Source organism: Idiotropiscis lumnitzeri, chromosome 3 (assembly GCF_059441095.1).
Source record: "Idiotropiscis lumnitzeri isolate Australia: NSW breed Sydney's pygmy pipehorse chromosome 3, RoL_Ilum_1.0, whole genome shotgun sequence".
Lineage (NCBI taxonomy): Eukaryota > Metazoa > Chordata > Actinopteri > Syngnathiformes > Syngnathidae > Idiotropiscis > Idiotropiscis lumnitzeri.
Genome location: NC_142393.1, coordinates 6,459,673 through 6,481,582, shown reverse-complemented (window position 1 = coordinate 6,481,582; position 21,910 = coordinate 6,459,673). Strand labels below are relative to the sequence as shown.

At 38.9% G+C, this 21,910-nt stretch overlaps 1 protein-coding gene across 3 annotated transcripts; it reads right to left on the bottom strand.

Moving 5' to 3' along the window:
• Positions 1-1,537: 1,537 nt before the first annotated feature.
• cenpe (centromere protein E) lies at positions 1,538-21,459 on the bottom strand. Of its 3 annotated transcripts, none has more exons than XM_088291731.1 (50): positions 21,280-21,459; positions 20,159-20,271; positions 19,995-20,084; positions 19,770-19,888; positions 19,551-19,670; positions 19,156-19,237; positions 19,024-19,091; positions 18,697-18,771; positions 18,142-18,193; positions 17,952-18,039; positions 17,554-17,680; positions 17,197-17,316; positions 16,920-17,072; positions 16,670-16,823; positions 16,434-16,533; positions 16,060-16,306; positions 15,913-15,969; positions 15,127-15,294; positions 14,592-14,666; positions 14,341-14,409; positions 13,895-14,026; positions 13,557-13,734; positions 13,305-13,459; positions 12,574-12,672; positions 12,304-12,444; positions 11,817-11,900; positions 11,552-11,668; positions 11,354-11,470; positions 11,003-11,224; positions 10,409-10,462; positions 9,832-9,954; positions 9,519-9,692; positions 8,979-9,170; positions 8,662-8,895; positions 8,326-8,559; positions 8,037-8,228; positions 7,821-7,916; positions 7,577-7,657; positions 7,331-7,456; positions 7,007-7,201; positions 6,720-6,914; positions 6,418-6,630; positions 5,272-5,472; positions 4,612-4,788; positions 4,339-4,439; positions 4,166-4,263; positions 3,092-3,227; positions 2,675-3,012; positions 2,545-2,592; positions 1,538-1,671 (listed from the first exon to the last, which is right to left on the bottom strand). In XM_088291731.1, exons 1-50 carry the CDS (start codon positions 21,333-21,335, stop codon positions 1,607-1,609), a joined length of 6,651 nt encoding a protein of 2,216 aa, XP_088147857.1. In that variant the 5' UTR covers positions 21,336-21,459; the 3' UTR covers positions 1,538-1,606. The 3 variants fall into 3 exon arrangements, with proteins under 3 accessions (XP_088147857.1, XP_088147859.1, XP_088147858.1); XM_088291733.1 differs by having other exon boundaries at positions 9,892-9,954; XM_088291732.1 differs by lacking the exon at positions 2,545-2,592.
• Between the last annotated feature and the right edge of the window lie 451 nt (positions 21,460-21,910).

Here is a 21,910-nt window from a genome sequence, read left to right as displayed (position 1 = left end):
CCGTCTTCTTAACGTCACAGAGTTCAAAGTCACGATACAGTAAAAGCGATCTGTCATTTTACCTGACAGCGGAACGTCTCCACACTGATATGTTCATCCTCTGAAACCAAATTTAAACTTTTTTTTTTTGTCACATGTTGATGGGGGCAGAAAATGGGGGGGGGACTCCGAGGTCCCTTTTTTTTTTTCCTCACCGTGATGACATGTTTGAAGTGACTTTCTTAGCATGTCTACAAACGAAACGGTTCCTCAGCTTCTCCCTGCTGCAAGAGGAGCCTTAAAATGTGACTATTGTTGGAGTCAGTATTTTGGATTCAGTCTACTGGGTTTACAAAGGTATGAATTTTGGTTTCTTCTGAATTATCTTGCCTCCCAATACGTCAATTAAGTTCCATTATTATTTTAATAAAATTTGCAGTAACGGCTGAATCCCCCATCTGGTGTTCATGAAAGAATGATTTAATCCCAATATAATAAATACGAACTCTGAAATGTACTTAGCGTATTTTCCAGACTATAAACCGCTACTTTTTCCCTACATTTTGAATTAATTAATACAACGGTGCAGCCTTTCTGTGGGTTATCTTTCACCAGTAGGGGTGCTTTATAGTTAAGAAAATACGCTAAATAAATCTCGATATTTTTTCTTTTGGGTCTGTTCTGTTTTAATTAGCAAAGTTGTTGTCGTGTTAAAAGGGACTGTTTTAACAATCTGTTTATGTGCCTTTATGTGCATTCACAGTACAAAAATCGTTCTGTACATGCAGTAAAAAAAATTTTTTCAACATAGAAAACTGCGGCTCATAACCTTGTGCGGCTTGTATAACGGGGTTTTGTTACAGCTGCGGTTGTTTTTTTAAGTGCTTTATAAAGTTGAGTTAATCAAATTTAGCACTTCTGCCCCATGTTTCTTTGAACAGTCTTGCTCAAACGGTATCAAAATTGTCACCCAAGCGAGAAATACAAATTGGTTCACAAGATTCGTATGCACATATTCAGCTTTATGATACACAAATTGGTGACATCTATCGGTCTGGAGAGGGTGACAAAGCCACTGTTAAAGCTTTCGGACTCCAGTGAACTGACAAAAATGACTCCAAGAGCAAAGCGACGACTCACCCAAGGAGGTCAAAAGAACCCAGTAACAAGATCTCAACAACAGACCTAAGCTCCGCTTACCTTTTTTTTTTTTTTTTAAAGATTCAAATGACACAATTTTGCAAGTGAGCTTCGTGTGCTCCCTGTTGGTTTGAATCCGACACTGCAAGGGAATATTTATGACAAACCCTCAAACATGAAAAAAAAATTCTTACTGGTTGTTTCGTTGGAGATGAAATCTTGAAAAACATGAGTAAGCAAACAAACAGCAAAATAGTCCAACAGACTAAAACAATTTTCCAAACAGCTGCTGTCATTTAAACAGCAGCCATGCACATTTGTTTTTTTTAACCAACACCCAAAACGCAGACTTTTAATTGCATCTAATAACACAACTAACAATATAAAGTGCCATTAGTATGACAAATAAAGCAAAGCGTTTGCCAGGCTATTTGAATTTATTTATCATGTGGAATGAATTAAAAAGGGAATAAGAACATCGTTGTATTCACTGTGTAATACATGACTCTGTGCACTCCGGCGGCTGAGAGGCGCACCCATCCGAGTTGGCATCTGCAAACAGAACGAACAACGCTGTCATTAAGCTGTTCATGAACCAATTACAAAATGTTGCACCTGTGGAAATTTATGTCCTTATTGTGGCCAAGACTGGGAAAAACTAACAACTCCAGTGAGTTGTTTCACAAATTTGAGCTATCACCTGATCAATTTCTGATCTTTCAAATTGTTTGACACTTTAAACGAGGGGTCTCCCCTGAAAAAAAATGGCCGACGATTCAGACACCCCTAGCTTATTACGTTGATGTCGCTGGCGTCGAGCTGAAACCTCATACTGTATGGCACAACTTGCAAAATACAAATTATTGCCCCATCTAAAGAGCTGAAAATGGCTTGAATGGCTGAACAAAGTGATTTTTGGGGGGTTTACTAAAAAGCAATCTTATTTGAGGATTCTGCCCGACACTAGCGATATACAACTTGTATGTCAGGCATCACAGAGGTCAAGTGGCAAAAAAAAATAAATAAACCCAAGGGAGTGGCAGTGATGTGACGTAGGTTGAGAGGAAGGCAAATTCACCCCCCCTCCCCCCCCCCCCAAAAAAAAAAAAAAGTGGGATGTGCATTTGGTTGCAGGTCCTATTCACTGTGTCAGTGCAGTCCAATTTAAAACGTCACCATTTTAAAAATAATGGCATCAGTCAAATTTCAACAAAAATATTGTTTGGGCTTAAGCATCTCAAAATACTGACAACCTCTGCTAAAATCGGCTACATGCTTGGATAAACATAATTTTTTTTAAATTTACTAATACATAATATAATCAGCATTTTGTTCAATAGTTGTGTTTTGGGGATTAAAAAAAAAAAGACTTGAGCCATTATCTTAGGAAAGTGACTGTTAGTTAAAACCCAAAATGTGACCGACCGCAGTTACTGGTCTCTGCACTTTCCCCATCGGGAACATGGGAAACATCTGACAAAGATAAACAGCCTTATTATGGTAAAGAGTTACAGATAAACTGCACCACGACGTGGCATTTGTTCGTGGGGTTTACCTGTACTGATTCCAAGGCTGGAGTTATCGAAGAACATTTTGGGAAATTTTCTGGATATTAGATCTGTGCTTGCTGCTTTGTCAAAAAAATTGCTTTTTGGAGAGTCGAGCAGTGGGACTTTTGGCGAATCCAACAGCGTGATGGGGAAGTCCAGGCCCTTCTGCGGCGTGGCTACGAACTTCTTGGGTGACTTAGGCAAGATGTCGGGGCACACTGGAAGTCCACGTTTGGTGGGAGTACTCGGCGGTGAAGACTTAGCGTCCTCTTTAACCTTTGACTTCAGCTTGAGCGCTCTGTTCTTCCATTTGGTAAGTTCAGCCTGCTGACTGGAATTCACGCTGGGAGTGAAGCGAAACAGAACATGTCAAGATGAAATCCGAGCGATGCGGCGACATTTATCCCATGTGTTGGTCTTACTTTTCAAGATGCACGATTTTAACTTGAAGCTGGTTGACGTCCTCCTCCAGTTTGCTATTATGCACAACTACGCTGCTCTTGCTCACCAAACCCCGAGGGTTGCGAAATCGGTCACAGAGCTCTTCACCCTGCATGACTAAAGAAGCATTCAAAAAACTTGTGTGAGTAAGAAGAAAATTCAAACTGTTAAAATACTGCCAAGTAATGGACTTGTAAATATTCATGTATTAATTCAAGACAATCTCAAAAACATGCTTGTTTTTCTGGCATGATTTCATATGGAGTACAAATATATCCTTGGATCATGGATATTATTCCTCTGTTTCAACCACGTGTTGATAAGAGGGCAAAGAGTCGTCATAGACAGGGAATTACCAAAAAAACAAATTTCTAATGAAAACTAAAGCCAAGTCTATTTTTGTTCTCAAATTCATGAAGTCTTTCATGAACGCACACTAATTATATTCTGTGTTTAATCAAAGTATAACACCAGCTTTTACTTTGGAAAACAATGACAAACCGGTACAATTTAACAATTCCAAATGAGCAACAGTAATTGCTTCAACAACAATGGGCGTTTTAAAAAAAATTAAAAACGGTTTTAGACTATGCAAATGCAAAATAAAATTTCACCTGATTTGATTTATCGATGGAATAATCGACCAAATAATCAATTTGGAAAGCATTGATAGTGACAGATCCTAGATTTTGCAAGCAATAAGCCGGATTTGCATAATATAAATAAATGTTCCAACTGCATGTTTTTTTTTTTTATTCAAAACAGTACATTTGTTAAATACAATCAAATGGTATTACATTTTAAGTTATATAAATAAATTTTCACTGTTTTCCAACACTTATTTCGGTACAATTGTTATGTGTAATACATTTTCACTGACGTGTTGTTTAAGCGCTGATTTTATTTTCCTATATTAAATCACAGTTAATATTCACACTGTGCATACTGTTAATCGCGGCTTCCAATAATATGCCTAATTTTCGTAGCACTTGAAGTATTTTTTGGGGGCGTGGTACTGTAAAGTACAAGTGAAAGTTTGAGCGCCATCGCCTTACATGATTCATCTCCTTGCTGCTGCAATGTCCTTATAGATTCCTTCAGTTTCCTCACTAACTCTTCCTTCATATGCAGGACAGTGTTCAACCTCTGGATCCTGCGTGACATATTTGGGGCAGAATGTTAAGATCAAGGACAATGCGGGAGTGGTACTGTTCTGGCCGGTCCTTACTCTTGTTGATGATTATCGGCAGCAACGCTCAACTCCAATTCCTTCATGAACAATTTAGCTTGGATTTTCTGCAGCTCAACAACTGAAGGCGGTGCATCTTTCTATCAGGAAAACATTGTGTAAAGGACAAAGCATTTCAATAATGCGTGCACAGTTTAGTCTTGAGTGAATTTTCTTAATATGTTTGGGCCGTGTAAGAACGTTTCAGTTGAGTTGTGAAAGTTTTACTTGGGAAACGTGTGTGAGAGATTCAGAAACTAAGATGAAACTGACCTCAGATTCTTGCAGTTGGCTCTTCAGGGTTTTGATGCCATTCTTTAGTTCTTCAACTTGGACTCGAGTTGCCACAAGTTCCGTCTCAAGTTGCTGAATACTCGCCTTGTAGCCTGAGATGCAACTGTTGTTTTTTTGCTGGGCCTCTTTGAGCAGTTCATGCTTGAGACGCAAAGCCTGATAAAGATGAAATGTCACTACAGAATTTGTGCAACTGCAGGTTGCTAGCTTAATGCTATACAACAAAGCACTCTGAGCAAAATGCAAGGTGGCATATATATATTTGTGATAAGCCTTTAAATAACTGCTACTTTTAACATGCAGCAAAACAAAGACAGAACATACATTTTATTACTGATTGACTGTAATTTTTACATGCAAACCTGTTATATAAGTGCCAATGTTAACGTCAAAGAAGTATCCCTTTAACTGATGCCTTTTTGCTTATTATGTACCCCCCCCAAAAAAAAACATTGTGCCAGTACCTAGCAGTTGACCTCCAAAGACTAGCTTACCCGTAAAGCAGTGATTTGTAATTATTTTCTATTACACCACCCCAGTAAGAAGAAAACAATTCACACCCCCCACCAACACCCACTCTCCGCTGCAACTATAAATAATAGCATTTTCTTTACAAAACCAACTAAAACGATGACTTACTTTTATTTTCTCCTCAGATTGATGGATTAGAATAAATTCCTGGCTGTTACGGAGCAAAGTTAACAGTGGCCCTTCTGGAGTTTCGTCCAGCTTCTGTTGCAGAGTGACACGCTTGTATTTTTCTTCTTCCAACTGGAATTGAGCCTGCGCCATCATCTGATGTAATTCCTGACACTGAAGACTGCGGTCATCAATGATGCCCTGCAAAGGGGACAAAACGATGAGCTTTTGTACGCTTAGACAAGTCCAAATGTTTGCACGTTTCCATCAATTTTGTTGCGTGCGGGAAGGAGTTTGTTTTGCTCAAGTGCAATGAGCAAACACAGAACAAAACAGTTGGCGCTTGTCAATCAAAATTATGAAATGACACTCAAAAACAAAAGATGAATGAGTTGCAACTTTTTTAAATCGGCATTTTTTTTTTAAAATAAATAAACGGTGAAAACATTGAATTTACAGTAGATGCCAACGGGATTGGGAAAAAAAAATCAAATTGTATTATAAGTACAATTGTATGACAACACTTTGGGATCTGCAAGGAATCATTCAAACTATAATTCAGCCCAATAAAAGATTTTTCATCGGCATCGAACAGACCGTGGCGCTACTTTGAGGTACCACAGTAATTAATCAAATCGCAGAACATTATAAATTCTAAAATCTTGACTGTTGAAATGTAAGATTTTTGCACTGTTTCACACATTAAAGCAGAGCTACACCGGCCGCTCACATGAAAGATTTGGTATAAAAGCTACATGTTTAGCTAGAAACATCTGGTGGCAAATGTTACCTTCTAATTAATAAATATCTCACATTTTTTTTAACAAGAGACAAGAGAAATCATCAGTACATATCATGTCAATGCCAATCCATATAAATTGGTCTTAATGACTTTCTAAGAGAAATATCTGCTGAATCATCAACTGAAATCCAAGGTTTTCTCACCAGCTAGACAAATGTTCATTGGCTTTTTAGTGCCTTCACTCTACGCAGACGGTGTTTAAAATATGTTTAAAATGTTATAGGATGGCCAATGTTATTTTTCCCCGCTGGTGCCAAGCAAATAGAAAAAAAAAACAACGTTTCAAAATAAATGCTCACCAATTTAGGTTAAAAAAAAAGGATAAATGAGCATAGAAAACCTACCCGCAAAAATAAATGGCTGCTTTGCAACGCTGCAGATCTTCTGTCCGCCTCAGCGCTAAAGAGGCTGTGCATCCGACTGACAACAAATGGCGACCTGGCGAGCTCATCCTGCACCAACCTGGAGAACCTCTCCCTTTCTCTGACCTCAGCAAAAACTTCATTGCGGTAGTAATCCAAGTGTGCCCAAAGTTTCTCCAAAATGCTGCCCAGTTTCTGTAAAAACAAGCATGTTTGTCGGTTTTAACAGCATCAAAGACCAAGTACAGTAACCGCCTGAAAAATGGCAAGTAAGGAAAGCTTACCTGAACATAGAACAGTCTTTTCTGTACCAGTTCACCCAGTCTGTGTTCCTGTTCTGAGTGACAGTCCACATCTTCAGCAGAGGCTGTGCATCGCAACACATCCTGCGAGCGCCACTCCTCAAAGATAGACGCATTAATTCTGACGGACTCCAGAAAAATCCTCTTGTATGATCTAGCCTTTCCTAGCAAGACCTCCTGGAAAAGCAAAGAACAGAATTTTGGAAATATTGTCGGTTAAGAAAAGGACTTGAAGGAAATATCAAATGGAAAGAATGTAGGTTGTTTACAATAATATCCCAGAAAGTCGTCAAATGCTTGCAACCCAGCCTACAGACGACATTGTGGGCTTTCACTGTGGCTTGAGGAAAGGAGGTGTAGACTTCGAAACTCAGGAAATTTTCCGCCCTCGGGGTGACACTTTTGAATGCGGGGTGAGGCTGGCTGGCCTCATCTATAAATTGCTGCAGTCTTCCAAATAACTTCTGCAAAGGATATTATTAGAGGTGTATCAGATCCGTACTATAAGGGTTGGGGGAATCCTCATGACGTAAAAGCAAAGAGACAATTTCACTACTTCCATACCCTGCACAAATGCAATGTGATGCATTTACCTGAAGTTGCAAAGTTGAGTCGTGCAGCTGTGAAGATGCAGCCACCTTGGAACCGCTCAAGTCCCGGTTGCAACCTGTAAGCTTTTCAGTGAGGACAGAGATGGTTGCTTTTGCTTCAACGAGCAACTGAAATGATAAACAAGAATAGCATGGTAGCAAAACATTGAGTGACAACCAACACAGAAGAAATGCAACGCAATGCTCTCTGAGCTAAAACGGGAAAAATAAGTGAGTTTCCGAACAAACCTGCTGTGATGTGATTGCCTCATCTTGAGCCACCGTTTGATCTTCTTTTAATGTTTTTAGCTGCTCCTCCAGATGCTGTACCTAAAGACAATCAGTATTTGTGAGAGAATTGTTCACAGTACCCGTTACGACTAGACTTGCGGTCACTTTGAACAGTAGTATTTAGCAGACCAAAAAAAAAAAAAATGTGTATTGTTGCACGTTTTGCTGAAAATGTACACGCCTTGTGGTGACTGAGAAATACCTCTTGTCGAAGGTCAGTCTCCAGTTTTCTCGTCTCCTCCTGCTGCAACAAGCTTAGCTGATTCTGCCTAATCATATTCTCTTGCATTGCAGAGACCTGTGATTGCAGATCAGCCATCATGTAGCGCTTCAAAAATGGTCCATTACGGTTTCAAACTAGCAACTGGCCTTGAATTACAAGCAAACACGATGACTCAATTGCACCGTGCTTACTTACCTTGTCCTCTAGCTCCATTTTGAGCTGTTTCTTCTCATTTTCAAGTTCTTCCAGTGTCTCCTCCAGCTGAGCTTTCTCCTCACTCAGAGACCTTACTCTGCAAGTCAGCTTCTCCAACTCCTCAGAGGAGCTCTGGGATCTACTTGCCTGCTCAGCTTCAACTGCTTTGAGCTTCTCAATTAAACACATTTTCTGCAAAGAGCAATTTGTCAGCACCTCGGTTTAAATCAGCTTTATAATAACTGACTAAAACAACAATTCAGTGTTTACTATGTACACCGTGACAAACCTCTGCTTGAAATATTTCTGTCATATCCGTTAGCATCGCTTCAAGACGATCGTTCTCCTGATTGATTATGTGCAGTGTCTCATGCAACTGAGCTCGCTCTTCGTTGAGCGACATCACACTGCAAGTCAGCTTCTCCACTTCGTCAGCGAAGCTCTTACATCGAGTTTCCGTCTCAGCCAGCTGAATGTCTCTCTCAGCTTCAACTAGCCCCAGTTTTTCAGTTAAATGCATTTTCTACAAGAGAAAAAAAATAAAATAAAATTAAAAAAAAGAGTGAGACAGTCAATGGCTTTGTTATCGAAACCAAAATCTTTCGGTATTCATTTTGTGACAAACCTCCACTTGATACGTTTCTGTCACTTCCTCCAGCTTTGCCACCAGCCGATCTTTTTCCTGTTTGAGTATCTCCAGCGCCTCCTGCAACTGAGCTCGCTCCTCACTGAGAGACGTCATGCTGCGCGTCAGGTTTTCCAAGTCCTCAGCGGAGCTCTGATTGCTACTTTCCTTTTCAAAAAGTAGAACATCTCTCTCCGTTTCAAGTACTTTGAGTTTCTCAAGCAGGTGCCCTTTCTAGAAAGAATAGGATAGTCAGTGCCTTGGTTTAGTGAAGTACAAGGAGTAGTCTTAAAAAAAAAACAACCTATGTAACAAACCTCGGCGCAATACTCCTCCAGCTTTACTGCAAGCTGATTTTTCTCCTGAGTGAGGGTCTCCACCACCTCCTGCAACCGATCTCGCTCTTCAACGAGAGACGTAACTCTGTGCATCAGGTCCTCCAAATTGTCAGCCTGTTGGACATTTTTCTCAGCGTCAACACGCTCAAGGTCTTCAGCTAAAGCCTTTGTCTGTAAATAGGAGGAGGGAAAAAAACTAAAACTCAGTGTCAACAAAATCCTTAGCCTTCAGTGATGGGCAGAGGCCCTAGTACTACATCATATTTAGTTACAATTTTGAACATTTGTATTTTGAAGTGAAATGTGAAATTATTAACATGAACCCCCGCAGACTTGTGGTTCGGCACCTGCAACCTCTCACAATCAAAAGTTTTTGAGGTGAAGCCAACTCCCGTTTTTTGTGGAAAATGCATTTTGGAGTCTGAGCTTCAGAAAGTCTTCACAACTACTAAACGCGCTACGAGTTGAACACCCAACGCCATTGTCAACGAGCAGAATTGTATCAAATCAAGTCTTCACCTCCAGTTGTGCTTGGAGCTGGCTCCTCTCCTGTCCCAGTGCCTCGAGTTGGCCGTGCAGCGTATCTCGCTCTTCACTGACCGAGGTCACTTGACACGCCAGCTTCTCCGCCTCTAACTGGATGTTGTCTCGCTCAGCGACCACGCACTCGAGCTCATCAGTCAGCCTCTGAATCTGTGAGGATGTGACATTTTGGATTAATTGGACTGACTGCATCTGTATACACAGTAAATACTATAAATTCTCAGAATAAAATAGAGGTCAGAGCTAAAATATATTTAGAACCATCCATCTTAAAGAAAATAATTCATGCCTGATTTTGAAGTTCTTGGCATTTGTCAGTGTCTTTGATTTCACTCGTCAACAGGCTAACCTCTTCGTGTAGAACGCTGGTCTTCTCTTGAGCTGTTATGTGCTCTCCTTGGTTCTCCATCTCCTGAAAATCATCCACATTCTCAACATGAACAAATACAGAGTACTTCAATCGAAAACATACAGTACATGTATGCAAAACGAAATGTTTTTGTTACCAGATTTTCAAAATGTTTGTCTTCTCCTTAGATATGACAAATTCATAAACAGGCCATGTGTATTGACTTTTTGATGGTTTGAGATTGTTAAGTGTGAATATGTGGATGCCTTGAAGACTAACTTCCTCAAGTACCCCGTCTTAACTTTCTTGACAAATTACTTCTTTTCTATAAGCCAGTGCTTTGGCACCATCTTAAAGTGATACAGAAAGACAACTTTTTTTTTTTAAATAACCGGTGCATTTTTCAGCAACGAGCTGTACAGAAAAAGTAAATAAAAATGGAGCTAGGTTTATTGGTGAATCACGAACCGCAAATTGCCTCGGTTCACTGTATCCAAGAGTGTCACCGTAATGTTACCTGCACATTTTGTTGAGCCTCTCGTTCTTTCAGCGACTGCAGCTCACACTGCAGCTAAAAAGACAAAATATGTATTTTCAATTGTTATGATCAGGGATGAGCAACTGGCGTGGAAGACAATTCATATACACACACACCGACATTAATATACATGTATATATTAAAAAAATAAACAAATTCAAAACAGCATTGGTCATGCATCTGGTTAGGAAGTGCTTAGTCCTACGAGCCAACATCCACCTCACATCCCTTTACTAGCGCTGATTAAAAATGATGGCTTCCTCCATCATGTAAGTTTCCCATCCATGGTTTGCTGAGGTGCAATCTCATTAACCCCAAAATATTTGCTCGTTACATTCCAAAGATGTAAGATATATTGATTGCTAGGATAGAAGTACAATCGGCAATACTTTTACAAACCAACAACTTCCTGTTCACAACGCTTCTTTAGAACAATGATTCTAATCTCGAGACCCATGCTAGAGAGCCCTAGCATGTGCTGACTTGGTTTTTAATTATTTACAACCAGTTAATGGATTATAATGGACATCCCAAGTTCATGGGCCATTATTTAAGTTATGTAGAGTCCCTTACCAGCTCCATATTTTCTTCCAGTTCGGCTCTGAGCTCGATCTTGCCCTGTTTCAGTTCGTCCACCATCTCAAGGAGCTGATCCCTCTCTTCACTGAGGGATGTCACGCTACACAACAACTTCTGAGTCTCTTCCATGAAAGTCTGTTGTCCAGCTTCCTTGTTGAAATATAGGTCATCCCTCTCTGCTTTCACAGCTTCAAGATCACCTCTCAAATTCTTTATCTGTTTAAAAGAGGGGTTTATGACAATAAAGGGATTTCTAATTTCGCAGGCACCGACAATACTTAATGGATGGACAAATCAGATGGGGGGGAAAATAAATCAGTATGAAAACTCTTATTATATACTTACACTTTGATTTAAATCAAACTCCTTTTCCTCTGTGACTTTGACAAGATTCTCATTCTTCTGCTTCAGGTCTTCAACTTCATCTTGAAGGGAGTGCAGACGCTTTTGTGACTCATCAACCTAAAAATGAGGAAACAACTAGAGTTTTAGAGTATTTATGAAAACATGTTCCAATTTTTTTTTTTTTTTGTTTTAACAAACTTGCTGTTCCAGTTCGGCTTGTTTTTCTAGATCCCGTCTTTCAAAGTCATTATTTCGCTGAAGTTGTTCTTGAAGCTGAGATTGGAGGGAATGTAGAAGGTTTTGGTACTCTGCAGCCTAAAAGTTCATAAAAAAAAATAAAAGTTAATAAAAATTATTATAAAAATTCAAGCACGCCAACTCAGACAGAGAGAAATGCAGAAGATGACAAAATCATTTTGTGATAATCAAAATGTTAACATGAAAAGCAAAACCTTCAACTCACCCCATCAATAAACTGCTGCAGCTCTCCCTCTAGTTGGTTCTTCTGCTCAGTGACCACTTGGAGACTAGCCTGAAGTTGCGCTTTCTGAAATGGCAAAACATACATGACTGCCTGTGCAAAAAGAAGAGGGACAAGCTGAAATTAGAACTGACAGTACTACCCACGTATAGATCACTGGGTTAAAAACACATGGCATATTAAATAAAAAGACCAATAGGAAAGCAGTCATGGTATTTTTCACAGGTTGCAAAGGCGCAGCAGACAACCCAACGTCCTAACAGATACACATTGCTCGCTAGTTGAAGTCACCACAAAAGGGGTGTTTTTGGATCTTCGTATTTGCAAAAGGTCATGTTTTGGCTCGTTAATGCATGCCATGGGTTTTATGGATGAAAAAAAAAAAAAACACAGTTCCCTTTAATAGATTGGTACGCGTGTTCATTACATATCTCCTTCCCCGCCCCCCCAACATGTTTTGGTAACTTACTTGTGTTTGAAGCGTCTCAAGCTCTGAAGGCGAGCCATCAAAAGGGTTTCCTATGTTGGATGTTTGGGAATCTTTCAGCTGTTTTTCCAGATCAGCTATTTTCTCAAGTGCAGTCCTGAGATCCTCCTGAGTCTCAATCATCTGTTTCGACGACAATTACATAGGGAATGAGCTATGAGGCTAAGGACTTGGACAAAAGAACGAAAAAGATGCAAGGACATGAATGACAGAAATGAAGATGTTTAGTAGAGCGGTGTGGTGAAAGCTGACCAAATCTATATTTTCTCGTAGATCCATCTGGAACTGGTCTCTCTCCGCTGTAAGAGCTGCAACCACTGAAGCTTGCGTCTCCATCTCTTCAGCAGAAATCTGAACAGCACATCATGACAAGGTTTGCGTTAGCCTCATTTTTGGAAGGACCTGCATCCATTCTGAAATGCTTCTTACATTTAAGGCCGAGAGAGAGAGAGAAAAAAAACAAAAAAGTCGACAAATGCTGTAGTGTCTACCACAAAAAAATGGGTCAACAAAAATGAATGCTTCTCGACAAAAATTGGAAAAAACAGATAACCCACAAGTAATCGATAATTTATTTGGGACAGCCCTAGAGAGAGAGAAAAAAAACAAAAAAGTCGACAAATGCTGTAGTGTCTACCACAAAAAAATGGGTCAACAAAAATGAATGCTTCTCGACAAAAATTGGAAAAAACAGATAACCCACAAGTAATCGATAATTTATTTGGGACAGCCCTACTTACGGTACCATCAGTGGTCTCCAAAATCAGCTTCAGTAAAGATTTAATACAATTATGTTAAAGTTGAACCATTGGTTAAATTTCAGCTTTTCTTGGACAGGTTATTTTAAGAATCTCTCTTGTTTCAAGCCATTTCTTATGCTATCCAAGCAGTATATGTGAGAATTAGGAGCTTCTGGGAAAATATGCTCCCCTGGCCCCACAAAAGATGGTATTTGCGTTTGAGATTTTGCGCCATAAACAAACCTGCTTCTCCCGGTCGTTCACTTCAAAAGGGGGAGCCTGAAGTGACCTCAGTTCCTGCAGCTGAGCTCGCAGGTCACACTCAGCTTCTTGAGATGTCTCAAGGTCCTTTTTCAGGTTGGTCACCGTTCTCTCAAGTTCCACACTATCCATCATATCTGTGCACAAAAAACATAAGACCATCACTCTGAAAATTCACTGTCGTCGCTTTGAGGATTAGTAGGGCCCCTCATTATAACATTTTGTGAAACCTACTTCTGGGGATTTTGCCGTCGAGTAGAGTTGTGAGCTTGAGGTTCTCGTTAAACACAACATTGAGCTCTTTCTGGAGATCCACCTGCATCTTCCTGAAATTTGATTTTTCAACTTCAAGTTGAAAACGCAGGCTGTTGACTTCAGCTTCCATCTTTTCATGGCTGACAGTCAGGGTCATCTGAGACAGAAGACAAGAAAATGAGCTCCAAATTTTCTATCTGATCCAGATACATATAACCTGAAATAAAGGATGAACTGTTGATCTCGTCTCAAGTATTACAAACCCTAATGTTTTGGTACGTTTTGGAAGTTTAAAGGTCTTTTGCCTAATTTGTTACCTTCAACTCCTCCAAGGAAATGTTTTCACTGCGCAGAACTGCCCATTCTTTCTTTGTCTCTCTGCCAAAGGCCTCCGCATCATCTAGAGAAAGACGAAGCTTCACCACTTCTTCAGACAAATCCTTACCACACTGAAAGAAGGAAACAAAATAGTCTTAAGTAATTCAACTGCACACATTTATAAACCAAAAAAATAAATACAAAAATTCTATAAGTGGCTGCTTGCGGAAACATACACACACGCACACATAGTTTTAAAATGCAACCAAATGATCATATTGCTTTTACATGCTGATAATTCAAAACACTTAAAAGAAAAAAGTGTGTGCTATCATATGTTGCATTTTCTGCAAATAAATAAATAACTTAACTAAACATCGTCACCATTCGTAAAACGTATAGAAAATGCTAACTGGGTGTCCAAATACAAATAGTCCATAAGTACCATACTCTGAAGATCATCGGCGATTTTGGTTTTCTTCTTCAACTCTCCAGAGACAGTCTCCAAATTGTTCTTTAAATAAAAACAAAATCAAGAAATCGATATTAGATTTATTTTTATGCACTGTGAGGAATTTTAAAAGTAGTTAGAAATAAAACTACATTACATTTCTTAATCAAATTGAACAGTTGAAATACTTTTACTAAAATTAAAACAAAACAAAAAAAAAAAACATGAACCCACAGCCACCTCACCTTAAGTTCCAAGTATTGGAGATCACGGGATTCCACATCTTTCTTTAATGAGCAAATTTTATTTTGCAACTCGCTCTGTGAGATCAAAAACATTGGCAAAATGTCAACATTTTCAAACAAATGTGTCATTAGAAGTCAGGCACTTATGTTGTGTAGGAAGAGAAGATGTTGAGAACGGGAAATAAAAGTTGAGAATTTGATTTCTTGTCTCAGTTTTCAGGATAAAAAAGCGAGACTAAAGAAAAGTCCTCCCTTAATACTTTTTAAAGGCAGTGTACCTCCACATGTTTGTAAAGTGTACGGTCTGGATATTTTACCGAAGGAGGAAAATCATGTTCTTCATTTGCTTATACAATAATAGTATCTTGGAACTTTCAAAGGCAAAATAGCACCTGTTTAAAAAAAACATCTAAAATAATGACAGAACTGTGGTTGTTTTGCAAGTCAGTTTTAACAGAGATAATTTGGACAAAGTTGCTTGAAATCAAAACTCAAAAGAACATTCTCGGATTTCGATACACATTTCTTTAATTACCTCATGTTCGTTTCTTATCTTTTCCTCAAGCGATATGAATTCCTCCAGTTCCACCTTCTCCTTCAGCTCGTGCGAAAGAGAACTTTTTTCCTTCTTCAGTATTTGCGTCTGGCCCATGACAATATCCAACTCCTGCTTGAGATGGTCTCGCTCCGATGCCAGCATATCCTACAAACAAATAATGTTTTCTTCAATCGGAGTTAGCTGGTGTGCATTTTGCAGGCACAATTGTTTCCGGAGGAAATCTACTTTTACGTGCAGCGACCGCTTCGCTATTCCATATATCTTCCAATCATCCAACATGATAGTAATAAAGTTAAGGAAGGACAATGCCGCAGTTGGTCAAACAAAGTTCCTCTCTCCATGTCAAGGCAAGGCTCAACTCTAATATATTTAAAAAGGCGACTCAACGAGACCCAAGGCCAAATATCTGATACAGCTCTTATATTGGATATCAACATACAGTGCAAAAAAGGAAGAAAATGTTGTGCAAGTAGCCGATTGGTCTATAACATATTGTACATGTTTGAATTGTTATTTTATCTATATATCGATCTTTATAGTCAAATGTATAAAATCCTTTATTATGGAGAATCATGTGATAGATAAGCTATAATTGTAGTTCAAGCTGATATGCAGGATTTTTTTTTTTACCTCAATTAGTAGTTCCCCAAAATGTCAACTCATTGTGTCTTCAATTGATCATTTGCCGTATTATTAACAATCCTAAATTGTTTCCTTTCACAACAGCAGAATTCAAAACTGGATTTGATGGGAGAAAGTTACCTTCTCTGCACCGAGGATCTCACAACGCAGGACAATCTCTTCAAAATCTATTGCCAGCTAAGGAAAAAAAAAAAACAGTTGAGGATCAAAATAAAACCAGCACAGTGTGCAAGAGCCCGTGTCAACAGAATTGCGTTCATGCCACACCTGCTCATCGGATTTCGACTGCTTGTCACCACTCTGTTCTTCAAGTTGTCTTTTCAGTTCTGCCAGGGACAACTCCAGCAATTCTACTTTCTCTATGGCCTCAGTCTTTTGCTGAGTTTCACTTTGGAGCTGGAGGTCAACTTCTGCTGACTTCTGCTCCATTGCTACAATTTGATCCAAGGCTTGCTGCTTTTGCAGGCTTATGACTTGAAGTTCCAGTTCCAGTTCTGCTACTCTTTCCACTGACCTAAAACAGTCATGAATATACACACGCGCGTTAAATAGTTGTAGACCGTCTACATATGGAAAAAAAAACTCATGAGAATAACAAAAAAGCAACAATAATTCAGATGTGCTGATAATAACGCTAGTACCTGGGACCCAAGCTCCGTAAAGTAACAAAGTCTTGACTTGCGTTTGTGTCATCTAATGACTCATCAGGAATCTCCCAGTGACCGTCAAAGTCTTCATCGTCTATTAAAATGGAAAAATCATGAAAGTAACTACAGTTCCGCTTCACCCCTGCTGACCACTAGAGGCATGAAAATCCATCTGGCAGTTCAAACAATGAGCATGCAATGAGAAATGGGACGCCTGTTCTTGTCCTAACCTTCAACCAGCGTCTCCATCAAACAGGATCTATCAGCTTTCCTTTTTTGACTGACAGACTCGGCAAAGCTATGGCTTGACAGATCATCTTGACTGGGAGATGGGTGGGCCAAGCGTAGCATTTTCCCTCCCCACGTAACCCGGCGTTTGGGCACCTTCAAACAATAAATCACGGTGGATGTTAAGACATCAATAAAGGAGGAAGAAAGTAGGACTTTAAATAATGTCATGTTATCTTGAGCACTAGTTACCTTTTGTACACTAGTTAGGTTGGTGCTAGTGACCAGCAGCTTGGTGAGGTTTCTTATTCTGTCCTCTTGTTCCACTTGAAGTTGGTGTTTTTCTTGGAGGAGTTGAGAAAGCACCTCTTTCTCTGTTGCTGTGGTCTGTGTTTCGGAGGAGACCTGCAGTGTGCGTGTGTATGTAGTCACGTGGTCAATGCGCGGAAAATGATTTTGCAATAGAACAAGAGCAGACGGACAAAGCATTTCAAGGCAAAAAAAAAAAAAAAAAAAAAAGGGCTCTTGCCTCCTGAAGTCGCCTCTTGAGGTCCACAATTTCATTACGATATCTTTTGAGCAGCGCACCGTCATCAGAAACTTCGGTAACATGTGGATCATTCTTCATTTTCTTTGCAGTGCTAGCGAACTGTAGAATTGACAAATGTGAAGATTTAAACACCACCGAGCACCATAAAGTAAACCAAATATTGTGCTTTCAAGAGGGAAAAAAGTGACCACTGACTGTTTAAACTTATATTTACAAACATACACAATTCAAAAACTTACTGTCATTACCAGTAAACATGAAGGAATCCTTGCAAAAATGTCACATTTTTAATGACATCATAAATAAAATGTCATGGAAGAAAAGGTATATTCCTACCTGCAGAGTGCGGAGTGTCTGATCGAGTGATGCAGTCGTGATAGTGCAGAGGATGACGGTTTTGGCGTTTCCACCGAGGGAGTTCTGAAGAATGCGCGTTAGCATACTGTCTCTGTAGTTTATGAAACTTTTGGAAACACAGCGAAGTAAAGAATAAGACAGCATTTTAACGTTGAATACAAAATGCTGGGGTTTTGTTTCATTTCTTAACATGACCACGGTTTCATAACATCCTGTAGATATCACGCAGTAGATTTGGCAAATTCTGAATTAACACTATCTGGAGGCACTGGTGACTAAAACAAAAACATCATCGTAACTGACGGCAAATCGGTGAGGCACTCACAACAATTGACAACTTCTGCATTAAGCACAGTACATGTCTAGAGTTGACATACCCTTGGCTTTCTTCACTAAGCTTCTTCATCACTTGGCCAAGTGTAAAAAGGCTGCGATTGATATTGCAGCCTTCTTTCAGGCGTGTACCTAACAAGTGAATTCATGTCAAGTCAACATAGCACTGTTTAGCATCAAACATGAAAGAAAGTGAGGCTTCAATTACAAAAAAAACCCAACATAGTTGTTTACCTTCAGCCCCCGTTTGGCTTGCTCTCTCTGATCCAGCCAAGTCGACTAAATTCTAAGACAAAAAAAAAAATATATATATATATATATATAGATCATGGCAAAGTTGAATTCCATTTACTTATAAAGGACTTTAAATTCAACAGCCGATGCTGACAGAGCTGAAGAAGAGGAATAACCTCACTTAATAGGGTGAGTTGGGGGAATCAAAACAACCTACAAATTAAAATAAAATACATAGAAAACAGAAAATAATTGAGAAGCACTGCACTAAACCAACGCATCGACATCGTTGCTTAAAAACAATACAATACTGCGGGCACAGAAAGTTAACCACGTTACAGTGGAGGAAGACTAAGTAGAAATGAAATAGTACAGTCAATACGCTGCCAAATTTTCTGACTTCAGAAAGCAGCGCTTCAAGTGTATTGCCTACAATTTTCGTGACCGAAAAACGACCAAGTAAAATCAGCTGATCCTGTAGTAGAGAACTATGAGCTGACTTTTGACAAACATGATCAACGAAATAAAGTGCAGTGTGAAGAAAAGCCTTCTTACCAAATGGGAAACAATGATGGCTCCATCAGCATTTTCCCCTGACGTCAGGTCACTTCTATCTCGACTCTCTAAAATCTAAAGCACAGTAGAGCATTTAAAAAGAAAAAAAAAAAACAATCTTAAATATAACATTTGAAAAATCACTTTTATAAGAAAGTGTTACAATCAAGTCAAAAGTCGAGAAAGACAAGAAAAGTTTTTTTTTTTTTTTTTATTAAATAGTGACAGAGCAGAAAAGATTAGATAGGAGGATACAGTATGATCAAAAAGTGTAATCATAAATGATCAAAAGAATCAAATTTAAGAATACTGCTCCATGTTGCTTACCATTCTAAAAACGGTGTGTGAACGGCTGCTGCGCTCGTTCATTTTAGTCTTTCCATAATGACGGTTTTCTGCAGAATCAAACACAGTGGATGAAAAAAAAATCTTCCAGACTCCAGAATCTTCCAGACTTACTTTCTCCTTTGTGAATCCAGGCCAGAACTTGTGCAGGTGAGGTCACCAGTTCCTCAGTCAGGTCGACGACATGGATTGTTTTCTGCAGAGTAGAGAGGAACTATGATGAACATTCCAAATAAGACATGAAAGTTGCTTCACGTGTCTAAGTTGCCTTAATTAAAGAGACTAGAAAAATAAAATGACTGAAAACAATTCGCATTAATAAAGTTGGGGGGAATCTGATACAACTAGAAATCCAAAAGCTCCCATTGGATCCACCCTCCCCTTGTTGAGGACAGCAGTCCGCAACGGGGATCACTGGTCCACAAAATAAAGGGCCATCTTTTTTTATATCTAAAACATAAAGTTTACTCATAGAGAGTTTAATTTTTTTTGTTTAAAAAAAAACTTACATTTATAGTCTCTCTGACTTCCAGAGGTTTTCTTTTCCAGCTGTCTACAAGTAGGTCAGTCACGGTTTCATTATATATTTCCATGTACGACACTCTGAGAAGGAACTCCTTCTTTGGACACTGCAGACCACACAGAGAATGTTAGTGATAAAAATATTGACCAAACAAAATGTAGCGTAATCATGACAATATGAAAAGAAAAAAAAATACATCTTTGACCTTTTTAATGGTTTCAAAGACATCATCAACAGCCAATGGTATGACACCAGGAACATGGTCACTTCCCATCATTGTGAATGTTTTTCCAGAGGATGTCTGACCGTAAGCAAAGATGGTACCTGTTTAAAGCAAAAACAAAAAAAAAAACATTAAAAAAAGTGCCAGTTTACACATGCACAAGAACATGTAAGGTACATGCAGTAGCTTAAATTTGCCATTACTAACCATTGTATCCTTCCACAGTTGAAACAACCAATGGCTTTGCGATATCCTGGTATACCTGACTGGTTGTTTCTTCAGCAGTGAACACTCTGTCTGTTCAAAACATACAAACAAGTTTACATTAGACGTCACTAGACGGCGGCTGCATAATAAGCAAAAATTCATACCAAAACTGAAACTCTTTGTTGAGCTCCCATCATCAATCTGATGAATTAATTTCTTATCAGTTTTCCAAAAGACCTGAACAGGCTCTGTCTTTTCTGATGGACCTCTTTCCTCCCTGGAACAAAAAAAAAAAAAACATTGAATATGCAAGATATTTTGATACATGATAGATGCTGTTAAAAATGCTCCTTGGTTTACAGGGGCCTAATCTGATTTCAATGTATATTTAAACTTGTTTGTGTGTAGTTCTGTCATAGATATGCACAATGGGCCAAATTGTGCCGAGGCTTTGGAAAAAGCAATCCAGGACAGAACCTCTGTAGAGTGTATCCAAAAGAGATTGGTAAAATGGGACAAATATTGTTTTGGATTAGTTAAACTAATTTAGTTTATTTCATACCATTGCATTAACCACAAAATAATCATCCATATTACATGAATGAAAAAGGCCTCAATATATAATAATTAATTTTAGTGATCATTCCCATGGGGGCACCGTTTTCAAGACAGCAAAAAAAATAAATAAACAAGACTTCACTGTGTCAATCATCAATAATAGAACAGGATCAAATACGTGTTATGTACCGTAGGTGTTGACAGAATATCACGGATAACATTTACGTTATACACTACACAAGACCACACAGTTTTGAATTAATTATCTGATTAGAATGTGGCAAAAAAGTGTCTTCCACATTTCCTGAGATATCGAATTTGAGATTTTTTCATAATATTTTACGACAAGCACCTGTCTGTACTATGACTTTACAGCACACATCACCACAATAATTAGAGTTGGGTTTGGAAATATGAATATTGTAATATTTATATATATATCTATATATAAATAATTAACCATTCATTCGGCGAACACACACGGCCATAATTTACCTGTCGGATGTGCGCCACTTTTTTTAAGGCGCTGGTCTAAGTAAAACATGTCAGGGCCGATTCTTTATTATTAATTTATTTAATAATTTGTTATTATTTGTACTAGTCGAACTTCGAGATGTTATTTGTGCGCGTTGCTTTTAACCGCTTAGTATGTAAAACAGTCCATGCCCTTTTCAGTTTTTGTTGAACAAGGATCAATTGACATTATTCATATATGCTATCAACTTACCTTTTAATGATTGGACGCACTCGAACACACACTTTAACAGCCGATTCCTCAGCCATTATGCTGCTTTAAAACCCCCGGTAAAAAACAAAAACTCACTAAATTCTTCCTGCAAACCTCATCGAAGAGACGAACTTCTATCAACTGCCTTGTGTAGCAGAAGAATTCAAATTTCTTCTTCGCTTGATAATTAAGTGTGGTAAATAGTGTTGAAGCACATTGTCGCCATCTACTGGTAAATTGTGTGAACCAAGTACACTGCACTTCTTTTTATTGTAATATGTAGTAGAGCAGGGGTGCTCATTACGTCGATCGCGATCGTATGGGTAGATCGCATGACATTAAAAAATAGACGTCAGTCTATCATTATCCGTCATGTGATTGATACAGGGCACCCAGTCAGATGACACCTGATTTTTTTTGGGTGACACATAGGTCACCACGCATGCACGAATAACGGTGCTAAGTGCAGCACAACTAACAAGCTAGCGAGTTGGTTACCTCCAATTTTAAGCCCTCGTTTTATTCTCTTGAACTCAAGGGGGGTATAAACACGAGTGGGGGTGCTGGACCAAGTAAGAAGACAAATACGTATCACTTCAATACGGAATGGGATGAGGAGTTGTTTTTCACG

Excerpts from the sequence above, each read along its gene's own strand:
- cenpe (XM_088291731.1), bottom strand. The coding sequence starts at position 21,335 with ATGGCTGAGGAATCGGCTGTTAAAGTGTGTGTTCGAGTGCGTCCAATC. Across the intron at positions 19,092-19,155 it reads CTGGATTCACAAAGGAGAAA|AAAACCGTCATTATGGAAAG; the intron begins GTAAGTCTGGAA and ends TTGATTCTGCAG. Across the intron at positions 16,824-16,919 it reads ACCTAACTAGTGTACAAAAG|GTGCCCAAACGCCGGGTTAC; the intron begins GTAACTAGTGCT and ends TATTGTTTGAAG.